Genomic DNA, 13526 nt, shown 5'->3' on the forward strand with positions numbered 1-13526 from the left:
GATGCGCACAAGTCATAATACCTGAGGTGAAGGTGTTCATGGCCTCAAACCGCCGAAGAACGGGCCAAAGCTCAAAACGACCGGTTGGGCCGTTACAACAATGTACATGGGAATAAAGAAATGAGAGAAAGACAAAGAGCAATAATACGTGTCTAGCAAGAGGGAACACGTGTTTGCATTTGTAGTGAGTGCTTATTTAGTCTTTATTTTTTTTATTATCTTTATTTATAATTTATAATAAAGTAAAAGAAGATTAATAAACATCTTTTGACCTGACTTTTTAAAAAAAGATTTGACAAAGAAGAAAAGAAATAGCATTAATAAATGAACCAAAGGAAAAAGGAATACAAAAAAAAACTAAAGCTGAATCGCTGAAAAAAACAGAAGGTTGAAAAATTCAAAAAAGCCCAAATTTAAAAATTGAAGATCTGTATCACTTCTAGCACCCCCTCTTTCTCTCTCTCTTCCAACATACTTTCCAATTCCTCATATGAAATCAAGCTGCAAGAACCCATAGAAATGGAAAATAACGGGAAGAAACTTGCAAGAATAAACAGAATATGCATACGAAATCAGAAGCGGGCTAAATACTCCTGCGATAGCAAAGGTATGAATTCTGACCACTATATTCAACTTTTGGGTTTTTTCATTATTGTTCTTATATTTTAATCGGTGTTAGATATATCTCCGTGGACCACAAATCGATGTATTATATCCTTTCCTTCACCAATTTAGAAAGCTAAATAGTTGAAGATTTCAAATAGAGCGATGACAAGTTTTTCTGTATTTCTTTGCGAAATTTGATGAAATGTGCTGATTCTGTAGTTTTTACTGTTGTGATTCTCGGATCAATATGAAGATTATTTGGGAGGAAAAACAACTCTATTTCACAAGAATAGAATTATAGAGAATTTACACCAAGAATTTCTCTCTACAAAAAACCTCACCAAACTCTCTTTTTGTTCTCACAATCTCTTCCTGGATTGTATTTCAATCTCTCTCGATTGATGTTTCTGTGTAAAACATAAGGCTCTATTTATAGCCTTAAAGAAGGTGGTTGGTTGTTGAATTCTTCATTCAACAATGGAGGCTTCAACAATGGTGGCTTCTAGAATGGGTTGGTGGCTTCAACAATGGTGGACTTCTAGAATTGGTAGTTGGCAGCAGCTGAACTTATCAATTCTCCCCCTTCAGCTGCATTCCAACGCAGCTACTATTTGAAAGTTATTCCATCTATGTCTCTGCACAGCTCTAACTTTTCTTGAGTGACCACATTTGTTAACATGTCTGCTGGATTCTCCTTCGTATGGATCTTCACTAGTTTCAACAGTTGTTGATTCATCACCTCGCGTATCCAGTGATAGCGAATGTCGATGTGCTTTGTCCGAGAATGATACATTGAGTTTTTGCTTAAATCAATTGCACTTTGACTATCACAATGTATCTTATACTCTGTTTGATTTATCCCTAGTTCTTGGAGAAACCGCTTTAGCCACAACATTTCTTTTCCAGCTTCCGCTACAGCAATATACTCTGCTTCAGTTGTGGATAGTGCAACACACTTCTGCAATCTTGACTGCCATGACACAGCTCCCCCTGCAAAAGTATAAACATATCCTGAGGTTGATTTTCTTCCATCAGGATCTCCGGCCATATCTGAATCTGTATAGCCTTCCAAGACTGGATCAGCTCCCCAACGCACAATCTTGATTTTGAAGTACCTTTAAGATACCTGAAAATCCACTTAACTGCCTCCCAATGTTTCTTTCCAGGGTTAGAAAGAAAACGACTTACCACACCTACCGCATGTGCGATATCTGGCCTCGTGCAAACCATGGCATACATCAGGCTTCCAACTGCTGAAGAATATGGAATTGTAGACATCTCCTCAATCTCTTTCTTGGATGAGGGGCACAAACTCTTGCTCAACTTGAAGTGATTTGCCAAAGGGACACCTACCGGTTTGGCATTACTCATATTGAACCGTTTGATCACCCGTTCAATGTAATTTTCTTGAGATAGCCATAACTTCTTGTTTCTCCTATCTCGAGTTATCTGCAATCCCAAAATATGTTGAGCTGGACCTAAGTCTTTCATTTCAAAGGACTTAGAGAGTTCTTTCTTCAACTGTCTAATTTTTGTTGCATCTTGTCCGACGATCAACATGTCGTCTACATAAAGTAGAAGTACAACAAAATTGCCATCCGAAAATCTCTGAATGTAAACACACTGATCTGCAGCAGTCCTTTTATATCCTTGACTTACCATAAATGAGTCAAACCTTTTGTACCACTGCCTCGGTGCTTGCTTTAGGCCATATAAACTTTTCGTAAGCTTATAGACGAGGTTTTCTTTTCCTGAAACCTCAAAACCTTCCGGCTGCTCCATATAGATTTCTTCACTTAGATCACCATGAAGAAATGTTGTCTTGACATCCATTTGTTCAAGCTCCAAATTCAAACTGGCTACCAATCCAAGGATGATGCGGATTGAAGTCAATTTTACAACTGGTGAAAATATTTCATCAAAGTCAATTCCCTTTTTCTGTAGGAATCCTTTGACTACTAACCGGGCTTTGTGCTTCACCACCTTTCCGCTGCCATCTTTCTTCAGCTTGAATACCCATTTATTCTTCAGTACCTTCTTTCCTTGTGGAAGTTTCACAATCTCATAAGTGTTGTTTTTCTGTAAAGAGTTCATCTCTTCGGTCATTGCTTGTAGCCATTTTTCTTTATCCGTATGAGATATAGCTTCATGGAAACTCTCTGGTTCTCCATCTTCAGAAAGTAGAATATACTCGGTTTCTGGGTATCGAGTTGATGGAATCTGACCTCGTTCAGATCGACGAGGTTGTTGATTATTAGCTTCATGATGTGTACCATCATCGTTCCCCTGTGATGGTTCTGTAGTTTCCTGAGGGGTTTGTGCCTCCCCCTGCCAAACATCATCCTGTTCTGCTTCTGGTACTTCTTCATGCTCCCCCATGCTATTTGTGTCAAATTGCAATGGTAGTGGATCTGAACCAACTTTTTGGGCACTGGAACCTCTTTCATACGACATTGTGGGCTTTTCAATGTCTTCAATTGTCTGGTTTTCGTGGAATACAACATCCCTACTTCTGATCACCGTCTTCTGTATTGGATCCCATAATCTATACCCAAATTCTTCATCTCCATAGCCTATGAAGATACATGGTATAGTTCTACCATCAAGCTTCTTCCTGAGCTCCTTGGATACATGTGCATGTGCTAAACAACCGAATACCCTTAAGTGAGAATATGAGGGATTCTTACCCGACCATATTTTCTCTGGAACCTCAAAATTCAACGGGGCTGATGGTGACCGGTTGATTAGGTAGCAAGCGGCGCGAACAGCTTCTCCCCAGAATGGCTTAGGCAGCTTTGCCATACTGATCATACTTCTGACTCTTTCCATAATTGTTCGGTTCATTCTCTCAGCTACTCCATTGTGTTGTGGGGTGCGTGGGACCTTCTTTTCATGTCGAATCCCTTGTCTCTTGCAATAGGAATCGAACTCCTTGGAAGTATACTCGCCTCCATTATCTGAGCGAAGGCATTTTAATTTCTTTCCCGTTTCACGCTCTACCATGGCATGAAATATCTTGAAATAATCAAAAGCCTGGTCCTTTGTCTTTAAGAAGTACACCCACACCTTTCGAGAAGCATCATCAATGAAAGTCAGAAAATACCTATTGCCGCCAAGTGACTTCTCCTCCATGGGACCACAAATATCAGAGTGTACCAGACTGAGTAACTCTAATTTTCTGGTTGAAGAAAATGTAAAAGAGACTCTATGTTGCTTTCCGAATAAGCAATGATTACAAGGGTCTAAAGCAGCATTCTTGTCCATTCTGATAAGCTGCTTTTTCGTTAGAATTGATATCCCCTTTTCACTCATGTGACCGAGTCTCTGGTGCCACAGGTTTTGAGACGCCTCTTTTTCCATAACATTGAGGCTGTCTGAACATACCTTCACATGAGTTTATATAAGTTGCCACAAATATGTCCTCGAGCGAGAATCATAACCCCTTTCAGCAATTTCCATGTGCCTTTTCCGAAATAACTTTCATAGCCCTGTTTGTCAAGAGCTATACCTGATATTAGGTTTAGACGAAGATCTGGCACATGACGGACATCCTTCAATATCATTGTACTCCCGATATTTGTTTGTATTTTGATATCACCAATTCCAACTATCTCACAGGAAGAAGTGTTCCCCATCTTCACTACTCCAAAGTCTCCTGCTTTGTATGTTGTGAAGAAATCTTTTCGGGATGTGGCATGGTATGATGCTGCAGTATCTACCACCCATTCGTTTTCTTCTTGACTTGAGACGTGAAGGCATGCCTTTTCTTGGATGGAACAAATGGCTACCTCTCCGTGGGTAGTGACTAATGCATCTCCATCCTTTTGCTTCAACTGCTCCTTCTCCTTATGCAATTTTCTGCAGTTCTTCTTTAAATGGCCCTTTATTCCACAGTGGTAGCACGCATATGATGACTTCCTACCATCCGTGGATTTTCCCCTACTCTTGCTTCTGCCTCTCCTCTTATCTTGACTTCTTTCTTGTTGTCTCCCTCTTTCTGTAATAAGGGCATGCGACTCACCATGATCGATGTCCTTTCTTCTGGCTTCTTCAATAAATAAGGCATCTTTAACCATAGACATGGTCAGATTTCCACTAGGAGCTGAATTACTGAGAGAGACTACCAGCGTCTCCCAACTATCAGGAAGAGAACTAAGAAGTAGTAGGGCTTGCATCTCATCCCCGAGCGGCATGTCAACAGACGATAATTGATTTATCAAGCTCTGAAACTCACTGGTATGCTCGGCAACTGAAGTTCCGTGCTTTAACTTCAAATTTACCAAACGCCTCATCAACAAGGCTTTGTTCCTAGCGGTCTTGGCTTGATACATCCCTTCTAACTTCACCCAGAGGGCATACACATCTGTCTCTTATGCAACATGATGAAAAACGCTATCGTCAATCCATTGTCGAATTTGACCGATAGTTTTTCTGTTTAATTTCTTCCACTCTACTTCTTTGGTGGAATCGAGGTTCCTACCCTTTGCTTCTATGGGATCAAACAAATCTTTACAACTGAGGAGATCTTCCATCCGAGGTCTCCACAATGTGTAATTTGTGGCAGTAAGCTTTATCATAGCTCCAGATGATGATGACTCTTCTATTATGTCTTTAAAATGGCTTGGTCAAAATTTTGGAGCAGAATCTCACCAAACTGAACTCACCAACATGTCCGGAATGGTGAAAAATGGTAGGATTGACTCTTCTTGGGTCAAAATAGGGCCTCCAAAAAATTTTCAAAATTTACACCAAACTTTTGGGGTTATATCGAAAATATACTGAACTTGTGGGGCAGATTTATAATTTCAGTAACTTCAGGGGTTATTTCATAAATTTCTAAAAATTTTATGATGACTGGATGCTGACGTGGCGCTGACTGGATGATGATGTGGCGCTGACTGGATGATGATATGACGCTGATTGGGCAGTTACTATTCATCATCTTCTTCCTTGGGCAGAAGAAAAAAAATTGTCATAACTTCTTCGTTTTAGCTTTGTTTGGCCTCCGGAAAATTGCGTTGAATTCGTATCGACGCAAGGAATCTAATGAAATGATCAAAACACATCGAAGATCACGTTTTCGAAAAAACGTAAATCCGGGTTGAAATTTTCAGTGTTCCGATATTTCTCGATGAACACAGAATCGAAGGCTCTGATACCACTTGTTGTGATTCTCGGATCAATATGAAGATTATTTGGGAGGAAAAACAACTCTATTTCACAAGAATAGAATTATAGAGAATTTACACCAAGAATTTCTCTCTACAAAAAACCTCACCAAACTCTCATTTTGTTCTCACAATCTCTTCCTGGATTGTATTTCAATCTCTCTGGATTGATGTTTCTGTGTAAAACATAAGGCTCTATTTATAGCCTTAAAGAAGGTGGTTGGTGGTTGAATTCTTCATTCAACAATGGAGGCTTCAACAATGGTGGCTTCTAGAATGGGTTGGTGGCTTCAACAATGGTGGGCTTCTAGAATTGGTAGTTGGCAGCAGCTGAACTTATCATTTACTTTCTGTAGTTTGGCATTAGATATTGCTTCCTTAGGTAAGTTTATATAACTTTTCTGCTTAATGCATAACAGGAGATCTTTTTATTTTTATTTTTAATCTTGGCTGATTTTAAAATCTCTTAAAGCTATGTTGCACTCTCAATTATTTTTACTGTTCATGTTATTTTACATAGCTAGAAAGACTTCTTTTACTTTTCCCATTATATAAATATGCCCCAAATATTTTCTTTATCATATGCTTAGTGGAACATTATGTCGGGATTATCTGTTGTTTGTTGTTACTATTATAGGTTTTGATTGAACAATGGTTGTATTGATATACTTTTTTCATCTTTTACTGAATATGATTGATAATTTAGTTGTTGTGTGTAGGTTATGGTTGAAGGTTTGTCAGATGTAGATCTCACTTATCAGAATCAACCAGCTGCTCAAGCTTCTTGTGCTAATGCTGCAGTAATAACTTCTGGTGTAATTCAACCAACAAGTTATTTATAAAGGAAAATCCAAGAAAAGGGGTTCTTTCCCTTTTTATTTTCTTTTTCTTTAAAGTATATTTAGTACTTAATTAAGACAAGAGAGCCGGTGGTTTAATTTTATTGCTCAGACTAAGTGCTTGCTTGAGCCTGTGGTGTGATTGGAATCGCTGGCCTAGCAATGCTAATTAAAGACAGAAATTGTTATCCCCATTATTCAATGTAATAGAATATCTTTCTCTTTTGCTCCATTAGAGCTGTCAACTATATGTTTTTATTGTCACATTTAGCAAACTTAAACGTTCAATATTTATGTTTGAACTTTCTATAGGTTTCCGTTAATCTTATTACTTCAGTAAAAGCATGTAGTTCAGTAAAAGCGGCAAGGTTTATTTCCATGAAATACCCGATGAGGTCATTCATAGCTTGATAATTATGTCAGTGTCTTTAAATGAGGAAGGATTGTTCTTTATCTGCAACACTAACTATTAGTCCAATTGTGAAGATTTAAAAGGGGATTACACTTAAAGTTGCTGGAGGGTAATGTTTCAAAAGTACCATCGCGCATCCGTGGCACGGGTACTAATACTAATTTGAAACTTAATAAGACTGCTTACGAAGTTACCTTTTTATGTATATCAGAATAATTATTCCATTGATTATTGTAATTTCGATGAATAATATAAATTTTCAAACATACAATTTACCTTAATTAAACAAATGCCTTTATTAAGACTACTTATGAAGTTACCTTTCTCTCTATATATATATGAATAATCTTGCCACTGATTATTGTAATTTCGATGAATAATATAATTTTACAAACATACAATTTACCTTAAACAAATGCCTTAATTAAGACTACTTATGAAGTTACCTTTATATATATATATAAAATAATCTTGCCACTGATTATTGTAATTCCACTGAACAATAATAGTAATAATTAATATTATTTTTCAAACATACAATTTGCATAAGATAAATGCCTTTATCGAGCTAAGAAGTATAAACCTTTGTCAAAGTATTCATCACACTATAAAGTATCCAATCATGATAAGAGAATCGCTTTCAATTAAATATTTAATAAAACCTCAGTAAACATCTTGAAAAACTTGAAACTCTGAACTCAATATGCGGACGAAAATATTATTTTTTCATTTTATTACATGCAACGAGATTTATAAGTTGGCGGTTATTATCAAAGAGTTACTCCATCAATTTCAATTTGGATGAGTTAATTTGATTCGGCATGAAGTTTAAGAAAAATTAGAAGATTTTTGGAATATGTGGTCCTAAAAGCTTAAAAGATACTCCTTTCGGTCCACAATAAGTGGTCAATTTACCTTTTTATTTTGCTCCAAAATAAGTGCCCATTTATATAATCAAGAAAAAATTCAATTTGTTTTTTCAAAATTACACTTATGTACGTATCCTTAAAAAGTCTTTTACTCCTCATATTAACTATGCTGCAACATTTAATTAAGGGTAGTTTAATCACACTAACTATTTTTGTCTACAATTTTATATTTCCTTAATGGGTGTGCCCCAAGCAAACTGGTCACTTATTGTGGACCGGAGGGAGTACTCCCTCCGTTCACTTTTACTTGACATGTTTTGATTTTTCACACCTCTTAAGAAATAATAAATAAAGTGCATAATTTACCATGATACTCATATTAATTGATGCATATTTTATTGGATTTGAGAAAATGATTTGAAATGAGTAATAAATACTGTGGGTATAATAGGAATTTTTTTTGTCTTCTCTTGATATGCGTAAAGTGATAAGTAAAAATAAAAATCTATTTTTAGTATACATGCCAAGTAAAAGTGAATGGAGGAAGTAAAAGTTGTGTGGAGCCATGACATTTGTGTGGTTATAAAAGTTTTTTATTAAGGGTAAAATAGATAAAATAAAGAATTTAAAGTAGATTTATTTCCAATTGTAAGAATGTGTCATTTTTTTAGAACAGACTAATAAGAAAAATGTGTCAGATAAATTGAAACAGAGGGGAGGGAGTATCACTTTTTTATTAGAAGTTAAAACTCTACTTAAAACATGAACTAAAATAAAATATATTACTGGTATCCTTATAAATTATTTTTTCTTTTGTGTCTGTTTCATAATTCTTTAATCGCTTAATGTTAATCATAACTATTACAATTCACATATCTTCGCAAGAAAAAAGAAACACATATTTTCGTAATTAGTATCTTTTTTATGCCTAACTAAAAACATCTACAAGTCAATGTTTTCAAATATAAGTCATAATTGTTTTTATTGTTTTAATGTTGTTACTTGAAAATTCAATGAACCCGCTCTTTGTCATGTTCACCTGCTCTCATTTTTAAACTTTGACTCCTAAAAGAAAGAAAGAATATTTTTTGAATTAAAAAGGATAAAAGATATAAACAATATTATAAAAAGGCTAAAAACTAAAACCAAAGACTCTTCCTTCTCTCCTTGTTGTAGAGAGGAGAATATTTCTGTTACTTTAAGATATGTTAATTCCCTGAAATCTCCTTAAATTCTAATAACTTTTCTGTGGAATTTTCCACTGATATCTTGGAATCTAATTCCTGTACCGATTCCACCTCTTGAAATAAAAACTTTTGATTGGTTATTTTAAAAGATAATGATTTTTGGTTGGGAGTTTTTGTCTTATAATTTTACTAGAATATCTTAGGTATCATATTTTTCTTAAATTTATTTCCTCAGAGTTCATTAGAAATTTATTTGAGTCAATCTTTTGATTGATATAAGAGGTTTACTGTTACAAGTCTTTGTTTCTGATTAGAATTTTTATCAAAGACTCAATTTTTAGTTTCTGGGTATAATCAAAATCAGATAAAGATTGAATTTTTACTATCTGGGTGTTATAAAAATTTGATCTTTTTATTTGGGTTGTTAATTAGAATTTTTTTACAAGGAAGGGTTGTTTAATCCGAGTTATGGCCAAGAATACTGGGACACTTAATAAATGGAGGGATTATTTTGAGACAGCAAATTCAGATATATTCAATGTAATTGAGTATGCTGTAATGGTGGCAGCTGTAGATTATCCAAAAGAATTCAAATTGAGAAGAGATAGAATTGCTGAGTTGCTTTTCACATGTAAAGTCATAAGGTGTTTTGGTTGTGACAAGGTTGAATTAGCAATACCAAATGCTGCTAATGATGATGACAAGGTGTTTGTTAGTGAATTTGGAGGTTGTGATGTTAAAGAAAGCAAAAGTAGTAGAGGTGATGATCAGATTGGAATGAATGTGAATCAGAAGATTAGCAATTATAGCTATGATGAAGCTGAGGCATTGACTGATGAGATAGAACAAGAGTCTAAAACTGTTGGGGAGGTCCTACGGATCAAAGAGATCATCGATAACTTTCACGATGAGGTTCATTTTTTGATTCACTTCAATTGTACTATTTTGCTATTCTTGTTTTGTAGTTAGGTTATAAGTGTTTTTAGTCCTTATGAAGTAAGATTTTTTGCTATTGTGCATGATTGTGGTTTGTCTAATAAAACTTGTGATGTTTCTGATATAAGAAGACCTGTAAAACAATGTGAAATTTCAGTTTCCTTAATGTTTTTCCCAAATTGAATAGGTCTGTTGCTCTATGTAGCTGTGAACATTTTGCGACAGTATTAAATTGTTATTACTGACATTTATAGTTTTACTTGCTTGGTTGATGAGGTTGTTATGACTAACTGTTGTTTTCTTTCATTGTTGATCACCTTACTGTCTTGTTGTTTTTATTCTGCTTTTATATGGCTTTTTGGTACGGTCCCTTCTTGTCTATATTTTCATTAATATGGTGCTTATGCTTTCCTGAGCCGAGGGTCTATCGGAAACAACCTTTCTATCCTCACAAGGTAGGGGTAAGGTCTGTGTACACACTACCCTGTTGTTGTTGTTGTACTTGCTTGGTTGATGAAATTACTAGTTTTGATTGTAGGGTTTTGATTGTGTGATGCTTTTTTGACAGTCCGATTCAGATATATATGAGTGCTTAAGGAGGCTTCAACTGATGGCTTTGTCTGTGGAGACTCTCAAGGTTTGATCTTTTTCTGCTGTATACACTTGATCAGCAATTTGTTTCAGTAGCACTACTAACTTTAATCTGACTAGTCATCAGAATTTTTTGATCAGCAATGCGTACTCAACGTATTTATTTTATATTAGGCCACAGAGATTGGGAAGTCCGTTAATGCTCTCAGAAAGCACAGCTCAAATAATATTCGGCATCTGGCCAGGACATTGGTCGAGTATGGAACTCTTGCTTTCTTGCTGTTGAACTACGAAATAAACCCTAAAATGATTGCCAATATGTGTTGTGTTGTAGTAAAGGAAAATTCCGATTGAATCCGCGAACGTGGTTGCTATAATCTGATTTAGGAAATACTTTTAGATTCGTGTTATTAAATATCTCATTTTGTCCTAGTTTTGAACATTAATTTTCTCCCAAAAATGAACATGGGAATTTTGTCATCTGGCGGCTCTTACAGTTTACGTCGCTGATTATAGCTTCGAGCTGTGTTTCCTTTTTAAGGTTTGGCACAATTTTGTCGCTTGCTCTTTCGTTTGATCGTCATATCTTCTTCTATTAAGTTACATAATAGTTTGGATATCACAGATAGTGATGACGGTCCTTGCCTTATCTGTGCAGTGTTTAACAAACAACTACTTCTATATTGAGTAATTCTTTATTCATCAGAAGCAGAAGCATGTAACTAATCTCACCCCTTAGCAGTCGAACACTACTTCTGCTGTTTGATGTCTCTACTTCTATGTGTCTGATTGTGGTTATGTATGGATTTGACAGGTTGCTGTTTAGAAATAATAATTGTTCCTATACAGTGAATTAAACTAGAAAAATCTTAGTACTTATGTTGATTCATTTTCATGGGCACAGAGACTGGAAGGTTATGGTAGAGGCGTGGGTGAACGCTACAACAGCCTTTACAGGTTCTTGTTATTTCTGGCCTTCCTTCAAAATTTAGTTTTCCATAGTATTTGTTTGCAGTCATTATTGACGTCTAATGACGTGAGTTGCAAACTATTGGTACAGAGAACACCCCCGAGTCTATGAAAGCGTCTGTTGTTGATGAAGAGGAGGAAGGACTTCCTTCCCCGCCCTTGGATGACTTAGCTTTCATTTCTACTCAGACCACTTCAATGGAGTTTTCACAAGTATGCCTAGCATCTTCCCTCCTTTCTTCTACAAATTCTTTTATTCTTGCCTCCAGGATTGACACTGACTTGTTTTCCTCATTCCTGATGGATGAAGTTCTTTGATGGCATGGATGACGATGGAAGTGAGTAGAGTTTTTTTCCTTATAATTTTTACTGTAGCTTTTGCCATTCGGTTCTTTTTCTGAATTCTACAGTTATAGATGTATATTAATCTGATTGAGGATTTTACTTTCAGATATTCAAAACACCGGGGAATTCAACAAGAACCATGAAAATGGCAGAAAGGACAATCCTGTCCGGAAGCAGCAGTTCGCCGAGAGCGTCACTGCTGCTCCAAAGGACAGGAAGGTTGAGAAACCAAAGAAACAAACATCAGTTGTCACACCAAATAAACCTTTCGGAGGTGATTCTGGGCCTGGAAGACCGATAAAGCCAACATTTGAACGGAAGATCAACAATGATGAAATGAAACTCCTGCAGAAATATGACAAAGGCACAATTCGACCGAGGCATGTGCCTATTCAACAAAATGTGAGTATCTGAAAGGAAGTCAGCCTGTAGTTCATGTAGAGCTTTGATCTCTTACTAACTGTGCATAATTTTGTTGTACTAGAGATTGAAGTGCCCGGATGAGGATCCAGATCGTGTGAAACTTGAGGCGACAAAGAGAAAGCTCCAGGAGCGGTACCAAGAAGCTGAAAAGGGTCAGCTTTTTTCAAATTTGTGGCTACTTTTAATACTGATGGATATATAATCTTCTTTTTTCGTTTCTCATAAACATAGAAATTAAATGATTGATGCACTGCAAGATCTGACCATAATCTGATGGTATTTCTTTATTGTCCTTCAGCCAAGAAGCAGCGGACAGTACAGGTTATGGAGTTGAATGAGATTCCCAAGCAGGGTCTCCGCAAGCAAGGTCCTGGCCATAAAAATTCCCATGTGAGACCTGGTAACCATAATAGGCATTGGGCAAATGGGCATCGGTAAATCATATTTCAACGGACATGGTTTGAATGAAACTTAAAGTTTCTTCCGCCTTTGCCATTCAATCTTGTGGCAGAACACCAGTGACAACTCGGGTTATTGATTTCAACTAGTTACTCAAGATATAGTGGATCTCCTCTAGTTGACCTCTATTCTATTGGGGCCTGCGTTTTGAAATGTTCTCCAAGTTAGGGAATGTTTAAGTAGACATTTTCCCGAAACTATAGAACAAGGTTTGGCACCTTTGGTCTGAACATCTTTATCTGTTGGCAGGACCTCATTTGTGCCCCAATTTTTGGTCACCATTTCTTGAACATTAACCATCCTTTTGTTTCATAGAAATGCACTGGCTGGCAATTTGCACAGAATAAGTGCATTTTTCACGAGGTTGGACCTTTTTGTATACAGATCATTCAAATATAAGGGAATATAAAAATTGGTTATACATTAAGTCACCAAGGACTTATGCAGCTATAACAAATTTTGTTCTATCAAGCAATTTGTGTGGCTCTTAATTCATGCCATTCTTTGTGTTGATGTAAATGGTGTTGAATAATGCTTTAAGGCATCCTTTCTCTAGAAGCGACTTAGCTGTCGAAGAGTTGAAGTGGTAACCGATGTTTCAATCATAGCGAAAGTGACATTAGGTGAATTCTTTATCAGCCTAAATTTTACTCCGTAGAGTTACGTGATACTTGTACTGGTAATGAGGATCCGATGGATTAGCCGAGATGTGCATAAGCTTG

General features: G+C 36.3%; 1 protein-coding gene and 1 long non-coding RNA gene across 2 annotated transcripts; both read left to right on the forward strand.

Moving 5' to 3' along the window:
• Window positions 1–328: 328 nt before the first annotated feature.
• LOC142181178 (uncharacterized) lies at window positions 329–6845 on the forward strand. Its single transcript, XR_012709593.1, has 2 exons — window positions 329–607; window positions 6494–6845. It is a non-coding gene; the product is annotated as an uncharacterized LOC142181178 (long non-coding RNA).
• Window positions 6846–9038: 2193 nt separating this feature from the next.
• LOC107832137 (putative mediator of RNA polymerase II transcription subunit 26b) lies at window positions 9039–13273 on the forward strand. The gene is made up of 9 exons (XM_016659943.2): window positions 9039–9993; window positions 10586–10654; window positions 10783–10865; window positions 11513–11565; window positions 11669–11790; window positions 11888–11915; window positions 12029–12324; window positions 12407–12497; window positions 12644–13273. Exons 1-9 carry the CDS (start codon window positions 9550–9552, stop codon window positions 12781–12783), a joined length of 1326 nt encoding a protein of 441 aa, XP_016515429.1. The 5' UTR covers window positions 9039–9549; the 3' UTR covers window positions 12784–13273.
• The last annotated feature ends 253 nt before the right edge of the window (window positions 13274–13526 follow it).

The sequence above is a fragment of the Nicotiana tabacum genome, chromosome 5 (genome assembly GCF_000715075.1).
Source record: "Nicotiana tabacum cultivar K326 chromosome 5, ASM71507v2, whole genome shotgun sequence".
Classification (NCBI taxonomy): domain Eukaryota; kingdom Viridiplantae; phylum Streptophyta; class Magnoliopsida; order Solanales; family Solanaceae; genus Nicotiana; species Nicotiana tabacum.

Excerpts from the sequence above, each read along its gene's own strand:
- LOC107832137 (XM_016659943.2), top strand. The coding sequence starts at position 9,550 with ATGGCCAAGAATACTGGGACACTTAATAAATGGAGGGATTATTTTGAG. Across the intron at positions 9,994-10,585 it reads TCGATAACTTTCACGATGAG|TCCGATTCAGATATATATGA; the intron begins GTTCATTTTTTG and ends CTTTTTTGACAG. Across the intron at positions 12,498-12,643 it reads GTACCAAGAAGCTGAAAAGG|CCAAGAAGCAGCGGACAGTA; the intron begins GTCAGCTTTTTT and ends ATTGTCCTTCAG.